General features: G+C 39.6%; 1 protein-coding gene across 5 annotated transcripts in view; it reads right to left on the reverse strand.

Moving 5' to 3' along the window:
* The window catches only part of DISC1 (DISC1 scaffold protein), a 238,696-nt gene that overhangs the window by 34,591 nt on the left and 182,756 nt on the right, over positions 1-21,349 (reverse strand). For 4 of the 5 annotated variants that reach the window (XM_041128466.1, XM_030035565.2, XM_030035564.2 and 1 more), the window contains exons 12-13: positions 16,849-16,893; positions 6,778-6,895 (exon numbers count right to left, since the gene is read on the reverse strand). In XM_041128466.1, coding sequence (XP_040984400.1) covers positions 6,778-6,895; positions 16,849-16,893 — 163 coding nt within the window. Of the gene's footprint in view, positions 1-6,777; positions 6,896-16,848; positions 16,894-18,559; positions 18,636-21,349 lie in introns of those variants that run through there. The other variant, XR_003926345.2, reaches the window with a different exon arrangement.

Here is a 21,349-nt window from a genome sequence, read left to right on the forward strand (position 1 = left end):
ATGTGACCAAGCCCTAGAGCCCACCCCATCCCCACTGAGGCCTCCTGTACAGGTATGGCTGGAGGGCAAGGACCCCAAAAGGGTCAAGGGAGAGAGAAGTAAGTTCATCTCTAGCAGTAAGTCAGTCATCAAATGATGCCTGAGAGCCAGAAACTCACTTCAAGGGAAATGAAATAGGCTGACACTGAAACAACTCAATTTCGAAAATACAGCGCATAGGAAGGATAACACACAAGGACAGGCTTTATTCTTTATAGAGCTCATCCATTATGAAATGTTGTTTTACTCAACCCCAATGTCAATGCAATGTCAAGGAACAAAGACATCCTCAGGTTATGTGACTGTAAAAAGTGAGCTGCTACTTTTGAAAAATCGTGACTAGAGAGGACCATGGGAAAGCTATACAAATCACCGCTATTTCAGGCAGCCACAGTAATGCCTTTGAAAAGCCTTTTGGCTGCTTTTTATGCTGTTATTAGTTCCTCAAAATTTCATCTTTGTGTATTTACGTACGTTTACTATGACGTTTTAATATGTTCACTGGGAGTATTCACGTATGCTTCCAATGTCTGGACAGCTCTATTAATCTAAAGGGGTTCTGTCTCTGATTACAAGTAATAGCAGTACACACAAAACTTCTCCAATCCTAGGATCTCAAAGCACTGTACAAGGACAAATTAATTATGCTTTGCATCCTCTCTGAAGTAAGAAACATTATTATCGTCTTATAAACAGTCCTGGACTGTCCACTACTCTGCAATTTAATTATGATGCTCTGCTGAAAACCTAACTGGTCAAAGAAAAATTCTTCAGTTTATGAACACCATGAAGCTTCTAAAATTTAATTACTTCTGATGCACAGTCTCTGACTACATGCTGTTATTTGTAATATCCTAAGCGATTACAAAATTCTTTTCAGGTAGAGAGAAAAAGCAAAATTGAAATGTTTTGCTGCCAGTGGATCAGAAATCTTGAAGGATGGACGAAATTGAAAGAGACAGGGAAAGAAACTCTTAACCAACAGAAAGACGGAGCAACAAGAAAGATAACAGCATAATCTACCTACATTGAGTTTCAATAACCTCATAAATAATACCACAACCAGCTATAGACCAGTAACTGTCAAACAAGCCTTTATGACTAGGCAAAATATATGGTATAAGGCTGAGCATGGACTCTCTATCCATATACAGAGGTTATGTCCTGATAAACAGCTTCACCCTTTTTAAAAAATACAATAACTTAGTTTTGCATGGGTCCACAGGCAAATGTGTCCTTCATGCTTAAATTCTCTATCCAGTGCTGCAAATACTGAGCCAGTATCAAAGGCAGGAGCCAAAACAAGTTTCAACTAGGAACATTTTCTGGTCCTGCTGTCTTCCTGTGAAAAACTGGCAAAATCTCTCCACTGTCTCATAAGCAGTAAATTAAAGTACTTGGGAACAGCTTCACACAAACACAATCCATATTCTGCAACAATGCTGCAGCTCTAATGTTGTCTTGGTTGAAGCGTTTCACCTATTTGACTTCCTCTCTTTAAAAAACTTGAGCATCGTGAGTCCCTGATCTACAAGCAGATAAAAAGCAGACCTAACTACTGTAGGCTTACTTAATTTTTGGAAAAAATGGGCCCGTCAGTGTATCTTCTGTTCTCTCAGCACAGATGTTTAAGGAAAAGAGACAAAAGATATTGATAGATATTACAGATATTACATTGTAATGTAATTGTATGTAATTACATAATATTGTAGATATTACAAACCAGTTGCCTTCCTATAGGAAAGGTTAGAAACTAAGAGTATATGGTAGAGACAAAAGGCCTTGGAAGGACAGTCAAGGACTACTGCAGAGCTGAGGTAAGGGCCCATGGGATTTTGGAGAATAACAGCACTTTTGGACATCTGAAGAGGAAATTAAGCCTTGAAGAACAGAAATAATCAGAAAGAGAGTTTTTTTAACCTGGTTAACTATTCTGCTTGTTTCTAACAGCTGAACATTACAGTGGCTGGAGACAGAAGCTCAGCTAGATGTTCCATCACGTTACTGCACGTCTCCTAACCCCAGGCACCAGTACACACGGGGGGCCAGCCAGCTGGAAGGCAGCTCTGCAGAGAAGAGATCATGGTGGACAGCAAGCTGAACACGAGCCAGCAATGCATCTTGTGGCAAAGGTGGCCAACAGCTTCCCGGGCTGGATTAAGAAAAGCACTGCCAGTATGTGAAGGGAGCTGACCCTTCCACTCTACTCGGCACTGGTGAGGTCCCATCTGGAGCGCAGGGTCCAGTTCTGGGCCGCCCAGTACAAGATAGATATGAACTTACTGGAGCCAGTCCAGCACAGGGCTGGTTTAATGGACTGGAGCATCCATCATATGAGGAGATGCTGAGAGAACTAGGACTGTTCAACCTGGAGAAGAGAAGGCTCAAGGGATCTTACCAATATGTATAAATAGCTGAAGGGTAGGAATGAAGAAGGAGCCAGACTCTTCTCACTAGCATCCACTGACAGAACAAGAAGCAACAGGCAAAAATTCCGAAATAATAGGAAATTGAATCTGAACAGAAGAAAACTTTTTTTTTTTACTGTGAGGGTGGTCAAACACTGGAACATGTTGCACAGAGACATTGTGGAGTCTCCATCCTTGCAGATATTCAAAGCCTGACTGGACATGATCCTGGACAACCTGCTCTAGGTGCCCCTGCTTGAGCAGGGAGTTGAACCAACTAAACGATTCTGTTACTGTGTGTGCTATGTACCAAAGGACCGGTGAAGAGGCAAGACAATTCAATGTTTATTTGGAATGACCTAGCTTTTGGCCTTTTAGAAGTGCACTTTTGGGAGTGAAGGAAAGACACTGAGCAAGTCCCTACTGCTCCTGTATGAGGCCTGTGTGGTCTCACAGAGCAAAATGGCCTTTGGAAGTCCATCACTTACTTCTCCTTACAAAATACAGGGGTGCTTGTGGTACTGAAACCAGATTAGAAATTTCCCATTTCTCCCCTCCATTACTGTCTCCCTCCTTCACATCCATGAATGTGTTTCTACAAACTAACATAATACTCCTCCCATGTAAAAACCAAAATACTCCCCCCAAAACCCAAAAAACCCCAACAGAATGACTGCAACATTTTGAAAAATGGATTACTTTAGTGGCCTGGATAGTAGCTGTCTCCAAATCACTTGTTCCAGCAGAAAATGGAAGGCAAAGAACCTGCAGCACGTGGGTGGAAATACACCGACCTACCTCAATCACGGCACGAACAATGTAAGTGAAACCATGTTCTGGGAAGGGCTCAACCTCCTGTCACCCAAAATCAAATCACCATTGCCACCTCTCTCTCTTGTGGGATCCCAAAAGTTTCTTACACGTTCACCCATGGTGAGATTCCCCACTGAGGTACAGTCGGGGCTAAATTCTACACTCCTGATTCTGTTGAAAACCTATACTGGTATAAAGCAAAACTTGTATGAGAGCCTGCCATATGATAAAGGTGAAGGATTAGCAAAGTGACCTGCAATGCCTAATGAATGTTTAGACACAAAATTCTATTTCCATAATAACTGTTTAAAATGCCCATTTTAGGGCAAGGAACGGAGATTGCTTTTATAATAATAGTCCAGCCAGGTTTTCTTCCAACAAAAGCGTTTTCACCAGGAGGAACTATTACATGCATTCAACTTGTCTATCAAAATGTAAATGCTAATTAAGAATAAAAATGACTGTGAAATTGCAATATAGGCTCCACTTAATTTTACTGGGAATTCCAGGCCTTTACTGTCAGGAAAGTAACACCTCTCATCAGCTCTGCAGACATCAGAATGAGTCACCTCTCATCCTTTGGTTTCCCCAATTAATGATGTGGACTGTTTTCATACACTTGCCAATGATTAACCATAATTTAATGTTTTGTGGGTTTATTTGGTTATACTACCTAGAATTTTGCAAATATGTCATAGTGCTACAGAGGAGCTCTTCCCCTCCCCCTATTGTTTGATGCATTTTATACAAAAGTACTGTTTAGTATTTTCTGTGAAAGGCTTCAATAATAAATGAGAATCCCAGGTGGGTCTGTGCCTCTACTCAGGACCAAGAAATATCATTGGATTTCTCCTTTTTTCAGGTCGTGCTGGCAATTACAACAAGCAGCATTTAAGTGTGCTATACCGTCAAAACATAGAATGAAAAACAATGACATCTGGGGTTTTTCTTCTAATACAAACTTAATTATTAATCAAAGCTATGACACACACTAAACATTGGCAAATGGTTTGAGAGCATCAGGAATTTATTTTTCTCAGTGGAGTCTTTAAAAGTCTTTTAATATCGCAAGACAGGACTAATTTACATCTGTGCAGCCCCTAGTTACATTGTTGACCTAATACAGTTTGTAACACTTGTGTAAGGCCATTTTGGGGGGGATGAGGGGAGTTTGAAAGATTTATCCTGCTTTTATTACAATTCCAGATCTGTAAGCTCCTGCTCTCAGAGATCTACAGATTTTTAATGAAGACTGCATAATTGTCCAATATTTGGGATATTGGGAAAAGAAACTGTTTTATTTAAAACCAAACTTCTGTGCAAATAGACTGATCATAAATTCTTCTACTGAGGCTAATTATTGGCACCAATCTCACTGCTAGTTCCTGCAATATAGGCAAGTTACCAATGAGTGAAAGTTTATTTTACAGGCACTGAGCAGTTTTTATTTAAAAAAAAAAAACAATCTACAGGTCTGTAGCACTGTGATAGCTATTTTTCTTATTCCTTTTTGAAGTATAGCACAGCGATTATACATGTACCAGATGGTAACATTTTATGCACATTGATCCGGACTACCTCTGAAATAGCAACTGAATGTTAATGAGGGGTAGCTGAATTGCTGAACTGCTTCTCTGTATGTCCCTATGTTTTAAACATGGTTTCTTATTTTGTGACTGATGGTCTTGCTAGGACCAGGATATCACACAGTGTGCATTGCTGTATTTAGATAACGTGAGCTGAATTTCACCGATAGAGGAAATCAGATCTATATCAGACAATGGTGGCTTAGAACGAGACTAATCTACAACTCTTCTCAAACTTTCAATGATTAGATTTTATTTTTTCAACTAACTCTTCCAGTTTCAACAGCTACAAAGAAAAACGCATGCTCCGTAGAAAATACAAATACTACTATTTTACATACTTGTAGTGTATTTTCTTCAGGAATCAAAAAAGCAGGTTTTGGGCTTATTTCACCTTACCTAGTAAACTGTAATTATGATCAGATCTGACTGTTTCGTTTGAATATGAACTTAAGTCCACTGCAAAGAACCCTTAACTCCAACCCTCAGCGCTCTTCGATTAGGGTCAATGAGAAAAGCTCATTTGAGAGCAGATATACATAAGGGAGGAAGGAACTGGATGCTCTGCACACACACAAGACACACACATCCATATAGCTCTGAAAAGAATGCTTACAAACAGCATCGGGGAGCACAACTGCAACTGAGCACTCACGCTGTAAATATAATGAAGAGAATATTGCAAACTGGCCTGCAGTAAATACAAGAAAATAATCTTTCTGTACACTGAAATGCTTAGGAAAGAAAGATTTGAAGTAGTAACAAATTAGTGACTGGATTCCTTCCCTCTGATGCAACCCGCCCCAGCACCTTCCCTCCCACCCCCCCTTAAAGTTTATCATTCTTTAAAGAAACCAAGTTTCTAGAATAGGAATTTTGCAATAAGCTGGCAGTAGATGCCCATTTACCTAAAACACTGTGGTATTTCCACACACTCCATTTATTATGCTTCCTCTAAACCCTCTCCTGCAGCACTGCCTGCCTCAGCTTAGGAGGGAACTGAATCTCACCAACACCACCATCACCTCAACTCACCTTCAGGTGTCTGTAAGGGCTCCTCTGCTAATCTCTCCAACCTGAATTTATTCATTTTTCTTCATTATCCCCTTGCCTGCCACCTCTTCTCCACTAAAACCTAACCAGCTAAGTACTCTCACCTTCCTTAGCCTCACTGGTTTTTATTCTCTTTTCCCTTTCTTAGAAGAACAAAAATCTCTTTTACGGTAAGTTTTTCTATGAAAGTTACAAATGAAACAATACTTTGTGCTCTTAAATTTTGAAAAATGTCCACAGATGTAGGCCTAACGAATGCCTCATAAAGGTTAAGCAATCTTCAATCAGATACTGAATGACAGATGAAGCACAGAAAGAGATAAGGGTGATGTAAGACATCATCTCATCTGGTCACTTGCACTGGAGTGTTAGAGGCAGATTAAATTGCATAGGATGCCACACGATGCATCTGCGGCCCATTTTTTTAAAAGGGAAAAAAAACCAAACTACATGTGACAATATACACAGCCTGAGTCAACGATGTAGCTTTTAATTTAGCTAAATCATGTCGGGAAATGCAGGTGCATGGATGCTTGTATCCATGCAGCTTTTGGTGCACTAGGTATTTACTTATATGAGCATTACAAACAAAAGGATTTTAACAGGAGAATAAAGGCTTTTCAGTGCCTAATCTCAATTTACAAAGAACTAACTTCTGTTTAAATCAATTAAAGCTGGATCAGACGACAGTGAAAATGCACTGTAGGAAAACTTGCTACAACAAAAACGCCCACTTCAGCAAGACAATCAATTCTCCCCTTCTTAGTGTACTTAATCTACATTAAGAACTAGCACTCCATGTGAATCTGAAAGGCGAGTATTTCACATACGTACTTACATAGATTGATACATATCTATAGCTATATCAAAAAGGATATGAATAACTCCTTCATCAACTCTGCAGGCGGAAGTTTGCAATTGATCTTCCAGATGCACCAATTTCTCACTTATGGCTTCGCATTTTTCTCCCAACTCTGCAGAAAATATGAAGAACTCCTACAGGAAGTTGAAAAAGGAAAGAAAGCATGTTTGCTTCTGACTGCACTTTTCTACATCAAATTTGCATCAAATTAAGGGGAAAATAAAATATTAGTAAGGGGATATGATACTTTGCAGTGCTAAGACATTGCCTGAAGACAAATTCCCGTTAGAGAGAGAAAAAAAAATTGTTACTATACAATAAATCGGTGATTTATATGAAATGGAATGAACCTGTGGTCTCAGTCTATTTCCCAGCAGAAAAAAAGTCATGATCTCACTTTCAGCAGAGGATTAAAGGGGTGTGGAGACTGAACTGCTTTCCCTCTTCCCTGTTGTCTCACCACAGCAGGGGAGGGAAATCTCACTCTGACTACACCATTTAGGTTCCTAAATTTCAAGCTGTTCATGTAAATATGATTTACGCTTTTAGGCCATTTAAATATTTCAAGCAACATCACTTTTGGTATCTCTTATAAACACAAAATGTACTTACTTTTTTGAGGAAAAATCTGGCCAGAAAGGGACTTTGCTCAACTGGTCAGAGAACATGCATCAAAGTCTTCAAGATTACAAGATGAAACTACACTTTTTTACTGTGTTATCCTGAAACAAGACTAAATTTTCAAAAATAATGCTTCTCTACTTAGAGCTTATACAGACACTTTTTCTATTTTAAACTGAGTATTTTAAACTAGTTGCAAGGTCTTTCCGTCTGCTTTCAGATATACTGCACGAGAGTAATTTGTATCTTTTACATTTTGTGTTGAGTATTTATTTGAGAAACGACCCAAATTAGCAGCAAATACAAGACGGGGAGGGCAAAAAAAAATCAACTATTTTGTGCAGCACTGGGACAAGCCTCTTGTCTCCCTCCCAAGGCATCATAGTGCTGTCTACAGTGAATGACAGGGGTTATCTGTAAGGAAAAGATTATGGTGCCAAGATGAAGTTCTGCTGGAGCCACGTTGAAAAAAACTGGACTTCATCAGCTGGAATCCAGAAAACTAGATTTTCTCTACATCTAGTCTAAGCACTCATCCATAAAGCCAGCTGCACATGTGGCCATATACAATCTTCAGAAAGTTTTTCTCCTTTAAAAACGTACTCGGAGTCCTCTGCACTGATCTGTTGCTATAATAGCAGCCATCAGTGGCCGCTCAAGAGAAATCAAGCCTTCAATCAAAGGCCTTGCAAAGAAATCGTGCTAATACTTGTTGGAGCGTTGCCCATTGTGAAACAATCTGATTTTTTGGTAAACACATCTACCAGACCTCAGTTCTGTCCCATCGTCACCCTTTGGATCACACAGCGAATACACAGAGTCAAATGTCAGAAGAGCTCTGCTGGCTGGCACATCCTCTGTTACAGCGCAGAGCTTTGACCTTTCTGCTTTCCTAGGTCTTCTGCCAGACGTGGCTATCCAGCAGATCGCTCGGGTACGCGACCAGCTGCAGCTCGAACGCGGGACAGGCGAGTTGGGTAAGAGAGGTTACGCTGCGAACACCCGCAGCTTAGACACAGAGAAGCACAACCCGAGAACCAGCTGGCTGAGTCCCTGGCTCTGTGCGCGAGAGCTGAGCTGCCATCTTCGGAGTCATTACCAAACATCAGAATCTACAGCAGCACTCCACACGATTTATAGACGTAAAGATGACCCATTGTTTTTCAAATGAGAACAGGGGAGGAGAAGGTACACGTTCTCCCTACGGCTACTAGGAATATCCTTTTCTCAAGACCAGGGACAGAAGATGAGGAACAAATCTTCCATCCAGCTGCTAAATCATCATTCAGTACACCAGCAGGACTCCATATGCTGTTAGGGAGTGGGATAACCCAGGCAATTTATATCAATAGAAAGCTTTTAGGGAATCATTCTGTGACACGCATGCAAGAACAGATGACAGTTGTCTAAAAGAACTTAGGTCTCAGGCTAGAAGAGTCAGTTAATTGCAAAAACCTAGTACTCTGAAAGCACATCCACAATTATGACCATTTAGAAAAAGCTCCACCTCAGAACACTGGTTTTTCTCTAAGAGTTAATTACACATAAGACCATCAGATCTTCACGTAACCATCATCTCAAACGCAAGAAAAACAAGACAAAAACCAATCATTGCTATACAATTGTTGAACAGTTAATTTAGGAAAAACAGCTTTTAATTAATTCACAAACTCCTAACTATTGCTCTGACAGACAAAAGCTGTAAGTGGAGTTTTCAAACCAGACTCTTTCTACAGACTGCCTTTGACAAAATGAATAGTCCTATACAGATCCTGAAGAACTAGTATTTTATAGTGACACATAAAAAACACATTCTTGCTCTTATAACATCAAGCTATTGAATACTTTAGTCTGATCCAGTCACTGCTTTTATCAAGAACTAGTACTATATAAGATTTTGGATCACATTCATGCTGTCAAGAAGGATGACACTTCTAGTCCTGATTTGAAACCATCAGCTACTACAGGCAGCAAATGAAAAAAAGTACATGTTACAGTACACTCCTGAATACCTGTGCCATTAAGTATATTTAAATCTAAGAAGTGTTATAAAGATACACATTACAGTAGCCTATCCCTTTCTTTTTTAGGGTAATGTTGATGACAGGAACATTTATCCAGATAATCAGTCACCCAATTAGCACTATCATCAGTTGCTGTAAGAGATCCGTTTCCTCCACTTTAAAACTGCCCTCACCTTTCCTGTCTCGTATACACAAATACAGGGAATTCACTGGACAGCTAATCTAAACGAGAAGCACACTGGCTGGGTTTGTCTAGCCCTGCTGTGAAAATCCACAGTGGAAAATTTTTCCCTCTTCACTGTGTCGGTGAACGTACAGGGCAAAACAGGCCTTTTAGACCCACCCCCTCGCTCAGCTTCGGGTGGGTTGAAAGATGCTGGAGACAGCATTTAGATACCCAGTTGGCAAAACAGGCTCCAAGTTGCAAGTGTGGCTTAGCTCTAACATGCACAGATCGTGAAAACCCAAGAGAAAATATAACTATAGCCTGAAATCCACTGTCGCAGTGCAGCTGGATGACTACACTTATTGGGGTACTGCTACATAATCTGATTTCATGTTTGACATTTTCTTTTCCCTTTTAAAATAAAACTTTACAGCCAAGTAAAGTCAAGTCCCAGGAAGGGTGGAAGGAAGGAACCCAGAGAACAAGTCCCCGAGACCCTAGGACTTCAGGTGAATGAATGCTCATTCTGTAGCAAAGGCATCTCACGGTGCTTTGCATCAGCACCAATCTGTATTTTGGGGTTCTAAGCTTTGGCTAGTAGCTTCCACGCCACTGCAATTCCAGGCAAGGACTTCGTTGGTGTATTGGTCTCGCACTAAACTTGCTTAGAAACAAGGGACTATCGTTTTTAACTCACTGGCTTTAGTTCTTCTGTCAACTGAATGCTTAGATTCTTGCTTAAAGTAAAATGTCCATTCTATCTCATGTGAAAAAATACAGTGTATTCTTCCCGAATGAACACATTTTGAGCACATAATGAATTGTCTAAAAACGTGACAAAAATCCCGTTTACTTTGGAAATTAAGATAAATGAGCAATGAGTACTAGGAAAATGTGCTCAATGCAGAATTATTACAACAATATGGGAAGGCAAGGAAATCTGAGTAAGTAAAAATTGGATCAAACTTGTTTAGGTCTTTAAACACTTGAAACCCATTTAATCATGGTTGCACTATGGTAAGTAAAATAGCTCCATAAGGTAGAACTTATATTCTATTAATTTTAAACTCCTAATAGGTATTTTGCAGCTTAATTCCTCTTTAACACAGCAATAATAGCTTATGGAAAAACTATTTTTGCACCTGCATGACACAGCTGCATCTTTAGTTGAAAGGAGAATTTCCTCCATAGTTTAGACAAGCATCATCTCTCAGGAACTTACTTGGAGGAGTCACGTGAAAAATGCAGGAGGGTCATCACATAAATTATGATTTTCCAGAACATATGTATATATGGCCTTTCTTATTTTGGATTGGAAAGATGTGGCCATGCAGAGAACTCTAACTTTAGTTTAACATCAAGAAGAGTTATAAATGAAATAGAAAAAAATATACTGCTCTCAAAAATATACAAGAATAATTCCAAATATTCAACCAATTCCACAGCTTCTGCCCTTAGGACCTCATTTGAAAAAAGTTCGATAACCCAGAGAAGTACATAAGAAAGATTTCTCTCTGTGCCTTTCATGCCTAGTAACGTCACTGGTAACATTTTTATTTGACATTTGTCTATGTAGGCAGGGAAACCGCTGTCAGTGACACACAAACTATTCATAACAGCTCCCAGTTGGAAAGTGGCACTTTACACTGATCAACAGCATCTCTGAGAGAAGAGTGGACTCTGCCTCCAGCTCAACATATTAATAAAATACAACTCATCCGAGCTTGTAGGTTATGTCAATGCTACAAGCTACTGTAAGTCTTAAGACTTCTTTGGTTATTTTTGCACTAACAGCACTTTTAGGAAGCAGCTAGGAGAGATTGCAGGAGTCAGGAAAGAGCTGAGATGCAATATTGCTTTATGGATTTTTCTGTGAACAGGGGATGTAGCTGGCTGGGATTTTTTTTTTCCCTCTAAATCCTTAAGCAGGTGAAAACAGCACAAATGTGGGTGTGATTTGCTATTTTTTTAAGGTGAAATTCTTCTGCCTTCTCAGGCAAAGTAGAAATTGTCATTCTCTCCCAGAGATGTGAGAGTCTGAGGCAAGAAACAGGAAGAACAGACAACGTTTCAGCTGATACACAGCTGGAGCATCAGCATATTGAATTAAGAGCAGAGGGAATGGCTTCCACTTTAGTCTTCTGCATTTCATTTTACCCTTTTACAAGTCATTTTAGTCACCTATGAGCAACAGCTCTTCGACAGCATTACTCAAGGAAAATGTTTGATCAGCTTTTCCAGTGCAAACACCTTCTGTGCTCTCTTGGATCTAGTTCAGCAATTTTATATAGAAGAATCAGTATTGTAGTAGCTAGATTAATCTAAGTCTATTAGGGATTAGAGTCTCTATTAGAGTCTTTGGTGGCTGTGCTGAGAAGCAGGATTCCCAGATATATCCTTAAAATTCATTCTTCCTACAGAGGAACTTCTGTAAAAAGGCGTTGCCTTACTTCCAACTAGCAATATCATAACCCCAACAAGATAAAAGCCTTAGAAGACCTTCTGCTGAACATCAAAGCCAGATTTCTTTCACTGGTACTAAATCCTCTCTCCTATAATAGTTAAAATAATTTAAAATAACATAAATAACAACCACGATGCAGACAGATACTTCACATTATGGTACAAGGTTTAGAACAGCGACTTATTGTTGGCTGAAGTGCTGCACGCTTACCCTCACCCCTTGCAGAAGTTAATGGAAACTGTGAGCACTTGAAACTCCAGAATGTCAGGCCAGGGCACCTCTTAAATCATTTCTAGAAACAAAATGCAACCATCCATCTATTTCTCCTGCTTGAGCAGATGCTTCAGTCACATGCAGGCTAAGCGCACATGCCCTCAGATAATGAGCTACACGGCCACAAAGTGTCCAAAGTGGAGGTGGAGGAAGCATTTGTCCCCGCTCTGCATCCCAGATTTCCTGCCCCGTGTGCATCATCCTGGGCAGGTGCTGTAGACGAGGAAGGCAAAGTGGCCACTGCGAACAGGCCTGATCTCTTACTCTGAAAATAATGCCTGTTACTCATGACCAACACCATCCCAGCATCATGGCAAGGCTGACCAGGAACCAACCAGGGACCACCAAAGCCCGCTCTGTGACTTGCAGTGCGATCAAGCCCACTGTGACTGCCCTACGCAGCTCTTAGCAGCTGACAGGGATTTTGTGGTTCTGGTTGCAGGGCAGAGCCTGCTTCCAGGGCTAAACTGCCCTTGCAGTGAGCAAGTTTTCCTGCTGCAAACTTCCCTTCCTACAAACCGGGATGGTTACATTTCTTTTTACCCTTATATAGCACACAATGATAACTAATAGTTGTCATCTTTGTCATTATTTTTTATGTGATTGAAGACTTTGATTTTCAACCAGACCAGGATTTCTAAATCTTTTGTTTCTATTCTTTTCCTTCTTTTCCTTCAGCGCATTCCTGTCTTCTACAGAGTGAGGTGCCCACACCAGTGCCGTAGTCCTCTGGAGGCTTTGACATTCTCAGCTAAGCACAGTAATTATTTCTGTCTTACAACTGACATTCTCATTAATGAGGCTGCAAATGACATTTGCCCTTTCTTGCAAGAGGATGAAGGTAATGAATCCCACTCTATTTGTAGTCCACTATAACCCTAGATTCTGGTTCTGCAGTATTGTCATCTTAGCTGCTATTTACCAGCTGTATACATAAATTCGACTTTTTTTCTTCCTCAAATGTAATTTGCACCTGTCTTTTAACATATCCCATCTTATTGATTTCAGGCTATTCTTTCAATCTATCAAGAGCATTTGGAATTCTAATCCTAATTGAAATTATGTTGACTGGCACATAAACTCCTGGCCTACCTCCTTTTTAAAGGCAAATACCAAGTCTGCCTTTTACTGATCCCCTGGGACTTCAAGCTTCCTCTAGGAGTTTTCAAAGAAGCTTGTTAATGGTTTGGAGATTGTTTTTCTTGGCTCCTATGCACTCAGAAGAAATTTCATCAGTCTAGCCTGACTTGAGTATATCTTACTTGCCTTAGGATCCTTTACTGTGTTTGTCTCTTGCTACCTTGTAGTGAATACTAAGAGCACTACATATATAGACATAGTTTATCATTCTTAGAAAAACCAAAAGCAAAGAAAATAAGGAAGAAAAAAAAAAATTTCTGCCCTCTGCTCTCATTTCATTATTTTCTTGTTCACCTTTCTTATTAGAAGACACACCCGCTTTCTTTCACCTGTCCCTTACGTACAGCTTATCCCTGAACTCCCTTGCCATTTTACATATCTTTTGTTTACAACAGCTTAGTGCATTCAGTGGTCTTGCTGGTTCACTCTTCCACTGTACAGTACCCTTTTAGGCTCATCCTTAGGAATATTTTTGTCATTTCCTTTTCAAAATTCTTTTGGGCCACTGAAGAGCTGCTGGCAGATATGTAGTCTGTTACTGTGTTTGCTCTTTTCTGCACCAAAAGAAGATGATGCTGTACGATCAACATGATGTCTTCTGGAGGGTACCAAAGATCTTCCGCTGATTCCTCCTCCTAAACAGTTTGTCCCACAGAAACTCACCTGTTGCTTCCCTGGTTTTGTTAAGGTGAGCTCTTCTTTCACAGAGGTGGTTATCTGCCTTTTGTCAGAAAAGGGATTAAGGTTGTTTCCCAATTACTTTTGCCCTTATCGCCTTCCACTTACAGATTGCTAGCTTGTTCCATCAGCCTGTTCATGTATATTTAGGAGACTGCAGCACTACAACACGCTCCTCAGTTTCTCATATGCAATAATTCAGGCATAAAGCTTTCCAGACAGCTGTTTTGCAACTGTGACCTACCTCCTCCCCACCATCACACGCTTTCCCCACATTCCCTTTGCTTGCACTGATCCCCCTCCCTCCTCCGCAGGGATACACCACCACATGGGAGCGTTAAATGACTCATCAAAATTACAGCCCGATGTTGGCAATTCTTCCCCTCATGTATCTTCCATTACAGCTATGGAGGAGTGTCCTTGGAAAAGCATCTACACAGGAATAGAGCTTTCCATTGCCTTCCAGCACCCTGCTGTGGTCTGGGTGGCAGCAGTCTTCCCATTCGCATCTCTAGTAGTAGACTGAAGACCTTCCCTGAGTGCAGACTTCCTAAAATGAGTGCACACTACTGCACTGGCTCATTTAATTAAACTGGGACAATTCCAGTTCCTGCTGTGGGAGGATGAGGCTATTTACTGACTTACCAATAAAAATTCACAGTGGGCCAGGACTTGGAAAAGAAACAAAAGCACCAAACTGTTTTCTAGTGTCCACACCCTGCTGTGCGAGGAGTCAGCATAGCTGGGTATCATTTATAGGTGGTTCCGAGTATTGTTCACTCCCATCTCTGCTCCCGAGTCACTAAGATGCAGCAATCTGGAATGACTAACAGGCAGCGGGGAGACTGACAAGAGTGGATTAGGGGACCAGTGCGTCAAAGGAACATTTAGGCAAAGCCTTGACGTGGTACAGGGTGCTGACAGTTTCATAGAGCTCTTATAGAGCTGTCTACAAGTCAACATCAATCCAGCTGTGGCAGCGTGGTAGAGCCTGGCTTTCTAGCAAATTTCCATTTCCTCTATTTGTATTGTTGCTCTCTATTCTCTTTATGCACTTTTTTCCCTCAAAACTTCAAAAGGGCCAAGTTCCTCTGGTTGTGAGGACTCTAAGATAGTAAGCTCTTGGTGAATACTTCTAGAGCGGTAGCCCTCTATGCCTGTGAGCTCTGGTGCATTTGTAAACCCAGCACACACATCACACTCACGTGCTCTGGGCACATCTCCTGTTAAGCAAAAGAGCAACTTCTTCAGTCAAGGGCTGGGCTGTACGACAGCTTTCAGTGCAGGTCACTGCTGGACACAAGCATGCAGATGTACTCTCATCTGCTTTGGTTCAGACCACCCGCAATTTTTAGTTTCCAGCAAACATTCTGCTGTCTTGGCAGCTATCACTACCAACGTGCCCTCAGTATTTTGCCCTACTGGCAGCAGGGCTTTTTGCTACTTTTATCCCGTGGGACTACCTGCCCCTATTTCATGTCATCTGTGGACACAAGCACCTGCGTTTTTGCTTTAATTCACAACAAAGTTCACTGATAAAGGCTATTTGCATTTTCTGCAAAGTTCACCTTCACTCTCAAGGCTTCCTCTTTTTATTTATGCTGAACTCACACACAGCCAAGCAGTCCACCCTAGGCGTGCTCTCATGTCACCGTCTCCTTGTACACAAGGTCAACTATCTTGAGTTTGGTCTTGCAGGTAGACTATCTTTCCTGGAGCATTCCAGCTGCTCCACAGTCTTTGAATTCATTGGTGAGAATCCAAAGAAATGCCTCATCTGAATAGTTATCCCAAATTGCAATTTTTTAAAATTTATTTATTCAATATTTGCTTGGCTGAGCACTTGTCATTTGTACTTGACAGGTGGCATGTATGCTATTATGGAAGGTGAACTGGCGGTTACTTACCCGTGTAATTAATTTGCTTGCTGGACACAATGCCTGGATGCTAAATTTCCTCAATATGTAAGTTGCAACCCAAGGCATACCCATATAAAAATGGACCAGACTGAATTAGTACAGCTCTTAGAACCAGTATAACTTTCCTTACACATATATTACCTAAACTCTTAGTTTGTATGTAGACAGATTATTGTATGTAAGCAGGTTTTTCTCATCATTTACTCTCATAGGAAATGCATCTCATGTTACTCAATTATCCTAGACTTTCTTAATTATATAGACTAGAATCCAACATCTTTTTATTTATGAAAATAGTGTAAAATGACAAACACCCAGTATTTTTAGTCAGGTGAAATTCCTACTACCCTGTATTCTGCTGCAATATGCTTTTATACTTCAAAAGTAAATTCAAAGGTATTTTTAGTGGTACACAAGGAAACAAGTAAAGCATCGTGATTTTATTCCATTCCTAAGCATCACTACAGTGCTACAGTGAGGTTGGCTAAGTATTATTGGTCCTACTTTTCCCTAACATATTCATCCTGTTGTTGGTATGTATTAAAAGCACTACCACAGGATTTAGCTATAAACTCCCTGAAATACACAGCAATTTTGCCATTATCTTCAATGGGGAAAAAGAAAAAAAAAAAAGAACAGGCCCACTCCAGTTGTGCCTTTGTGGCTTTTCTAAGTGCTCACACACTCTCTAGCAATTTTTACCCAAAGGTAATACTATAAAAACAAGTGTCATTAGTTCTAATGGAGACCCAGAAAAGTCTGTACCGTATCACCACTTTAATATTGCCTAGAAAACACTTACCTCAGATAAATGACCCTCCGCTCCAAATGAAATGTCTTCCATAACCTGTTAGAGATAAATTATTAAGTATACAGTAGATACATGCTATATAAACAGTAAGATTTCAATGGAACTTATAAAAACCATATAGCACATAAAAAAGTTATACAAGCTGAACTATTACATCATTTTGTTTCACATGCATGAAACATTTCAATTGCATTTATATTGAAGCAGTGGCAGCCACCCAATATTTAAAGCTAAATTTGAATACATTTTATTAAAGCCTGTCTTTGGCTTCCCAGTTAAAACCCACAAGGAGTACTGCCTCTGAAACTGAAGGACTAAGTATAGATTGAAAGAAACTTTTCTATTAAGTTCTTATGGATCTATACACCATTCAAGAGTCTACAGAAGTTTTTTTGGCACAAACCCTGGAAGTGATTTTGGGCAAGAGAAATGAGAAACCCCACTGATGTTTTGTATTGGTAACACGTGCTAACTATAGTCGGTTCCTCTTTCAAAACTTGCTTCATCTGTAAAGCCTATAAGAAATTAGCCAGCATTTCATTGATTAGCTGAGGAGCAAAGAAATTTAATGTTAATATTATTAGAAAATCATTAATACTTATCACACATAACAGTATTGATAATCTTTAATAAACTGAGATAGGGATATTGCTTTGGTAGGGCAATACTTAGTATCACAGGTATGTACATATATATGTAATAAAGTGCAAAATCATTACTCTGCCATAAGATCATTATTATTACTGGGTACTATTTTCAGTAATCTATCTGAAAAGAGGTTGCTCAGATTTCTTTTAACTGTAATATTAGTCTTCTGATTAGATTTTTACTGCAAAATACATGTTAGCATTGAGCTTACTGAGATGCTACGATCTCCAGCTAAAGAGTTAGCATTTTTATCAGTAGATACTACACAACAATATCACACGCAGCTAAGGGGCATCTTACTGCACAACAACGTGTGTGACTGTATGACGATGATCTGATCATTACATATAAGCCAGCTGCCTGTTGCTGCAGAAATCCTTTCCAGCTTGGATTAATACAAAAACCACTCAAACACTGACTTTCACTGACGCTTAATGCTGACATTTAAAACAAAGATTAAATTTAAAGTTTCCAAATTATTTTTGAAGCTCTACAAATACAATGTTTAATTAAAACTCAAATGAATGCACAGTTTATTTAGCTTTCTAAAGGCTTTGTCCTTTACCCATTGCACATTTGCTCCCTGGACCGCAGGCTATCTCAATGCACAGTAATGAGTTACAGTCTGCTGACAGAGGCTTTCTTGGTGCTTGCTACCACTAAATTCTGAAAAATGTTGTGTCATATCCTGTGATGACTTCTTTTTAATGACAGACACCACATTAAATATTAATTATTTTTTTTTCATGATTGTCCACTTAGTATCACTTAGAACATTCAGTATCTTAAAAAAAGTGAATCAAATGAAGGCTTTGCAATTATAGAACATCTACCCAACACCAGAGTGCTCTACCGAAGACCCCGAAACATCATCCCAGATGGCAAAACTGAAGTATGCAGAGGTGAGGAAAAGACAGCAGTCCTTACACTTTCCCCCCGCTCTCTGCTTCTTTTATGGTGAAAAAGTGAGAAATGATCTACAAAGAATTCTGATGGGCTAACTACCAAAAACGCTGACTTACAAAAGATAACACTACTGAATTTTGGTTTTTACCTTGTAACTTTAATCACCTCAATTTTCTTGAAATCTAGTAGGTGTTTCTTTCCTTCATAGTGATTAAGAGGGAGCACTGCACAGCATGCCAGATAGCAGAAGAAGAAGAAAAAAGGATAGGTCAGGAACTCAAGCCTGCAGGTGCACACATACTCATGTTCATCAAGATACTTGGTGTTAGGGAGGTCCCAGCACACACACACACCTCTGTTTATTAGTTATCATCGGTGTTTCTGGTGTTATAAAAAGGTTTTGCTTACACATACATTACCAACAAGCAAAAAATAAAGCAAGATATCATAAGGAGTGGAACAAGCAGGCGTTAATGTCTGAAGAGAAATGAAATGTTACTATTGTGTATTTTAGCAATCACCCAGATATGTATCTAACTATGCAATAATGATCGTAGCACCTTCCACCTCACTCATATGTCACTTGGGCAAAAAACTTGCAGTCAGTTTAAAAGTATGGAACATTTCTGGGATGAAAACTAGAACCCATCTTTAATTCCTCAGAGACCTGGGAGAAAATCAAGCTTAGTTAGTCACAAAAAGACAAACTGTAACTGCAATGATGGGGCACCCTAATTTCACCACAATAGCTACCAGCTGGAGAGTACAGGCTTACATGAAAATTCAAGAATCTATATTAAATACATTAGACAACAAGCTGACCTTCACATGACTGAGGCTAGTAATACTGTCTATAATTTTGCTTCAGCATTTTTGTAAAATACTATAATCTAATGAGTTATCTGTAATTGAAAGGAGTACATCTTAAATTTTAAGTAACTCAGTGTTCCACAGGATGATTTTTGCTGGCCTCACTTTATTTAGTTACGTCCACAAAATTGGTAATGATGTTTCAACAAGCTGAGCTGCCAAAGCATGCGATTGTCTTCCCTGGTTAACAGTCAGTGTTATAAAGGAAACCTGATTTACCAGATTATTTTGGGATGCCACAGTCGACCACATAGACAAACCAGGGGGGGGAAAAAAAATCTGTACTGTCTTAGAAAACACAGTTATGAAGACTATAAAATAACTGTTGACAGTTAATAAACCTGTGCTCACACACAATGGTAAAATATCTGAACTTTCAAAGAATTTATACCTGACATATTTTATACCGGAACATGTCATATTTTATGATCTAGTGAGGATATTTAATTAAAAATGAAAAACAGCCCCTCTGCAAAGCAGTATCTGAGGATCTAAGTGAAGGGTTCTTTCCATTTGTCTATTTTGCTCTTCGTATTATTGTTATGTTTCTTATTTGTTTCTTTGTTTTCTAATGAAACCTATACAGTAAGACACAGTTATATGCAAGAAAGCCGTATTTATAGTATACATCAACAAAACCAATATCCACTCCACAGTAATACTTAGCCAGATATGACATGATAAATAACTGGAGAGCTTCATTTATAGCATTTCACCATAAAGTAAATCAATCACGTGGGAATGAAATGTACCTTCCAAGGCATATATGCACATATGCTGTTATTACCCTTTGCTATCCTGTTTTGAAGCAAATAATTCAGTAACCTCTAAACACAAAGAATACCACTCTTTCCTTCTGCTTCAGTGACCAACAGCACGCTCTTGAAATTCCCCAATGGGGAACAGAGGTGACACAGTTGAAGAGAATAGTCATCCTAGAAACACAGCAACCACATCAAGCTACTCCTCTCACAGGGACACCACAGCCTTGTTAAATAATATCAAACCAAGTATTTTGACAAATACCTAATAGAGAAGCATGTATCCCCACTTGCTGATAAATGGCTACAAAAAGGTTCACTACTAATGGACAACAGTAAGTTTTTCCATGAAAGGCATACGAATGGCTAAATTTAGAGACTAAAAGCCACACCACTATTATTTTTTTTTTTTTGCCACAAACATTAAATCATTTTTAAATAAAAAAAATACAATGGTATATAACAGAGCACTTAAATGCTACAGAAGTGGTTTGTCTTTCAACTAAGTCCATTTACAAATCAAGACATTCTCCCTTGCACTTCAACATGTTCAAAACTGGAAGTTAGCATGATTTCTAAGTGATGTGTCAGGTTTTTTGTTTGGTTTTATATTCTGCCTTGTGATGAACTGCTAGGAGATGTTAGGGAATGTTATGCTATAGCTCTTCTCTAAAAGTTGAGATACTGCCTGTCACTCCTACTGAGATCCTACTGGCTTCACTACCTAAAATGTACTTGTTTGGGTAAAACTTCTATGCCCCACAACAAGGGAAAAAATATCCCAGCTTCCAAAATAATAAAAGCAAGCAGAACCAGAACAGATTCTATATGTTGGGGTTTTTTATGGTTGCTATGGGTTGAGGTCATCACCGATGTGTAATTTTGCCCGAATGGTCAAAGCGGCAGGCAGCACTGAAGCAGAAGGCGGCTTGTCGAGTAAGCCGTGATAAAACGTCGCTGTGTTGCTCAGCTCCTAAAAGTTGGAAAATGAATGAACGTTCTTATTCTAACAAAACTGCTTCTTTTTTTCTTTCAAGTTTGTCAGTCCTAGGAGCTGTGTGGGAATTGATGCAGGAATACATCCCTCCACAGGTCCTTCACTGATGTGTATTTTCACGTTGATATTTACACATCAGCTTCTGAATTGATTTTGGCACATTCTCAAAATGGAGTTTATTCAGGATACCAGGATAGGCCAGGTCCCAGGCAAAGGCATTTATACCACAAAGTTTAAGCACCTGGATGAAGAGCTGAAGTTAGGGGGTTAGTCTCCTTAAGTTCCCACTATGGTTGATGGAAACAGAGAG

Source organism: Aquila chrysaetos, chromosome 13, assembly GCF_900496995.4.
Source record: "Aquila chrysaetos chrysaetos chromosome 13, bAquChr1.4, whole genome shotgun sequence".
NCBI classification, from domain to species: domain Eukaryota; kingdom Metazoa; phylum Chordata; class Aves; order Accipitriformes; family Accipitridae; genus Aquila; species Aquila chrysaetos.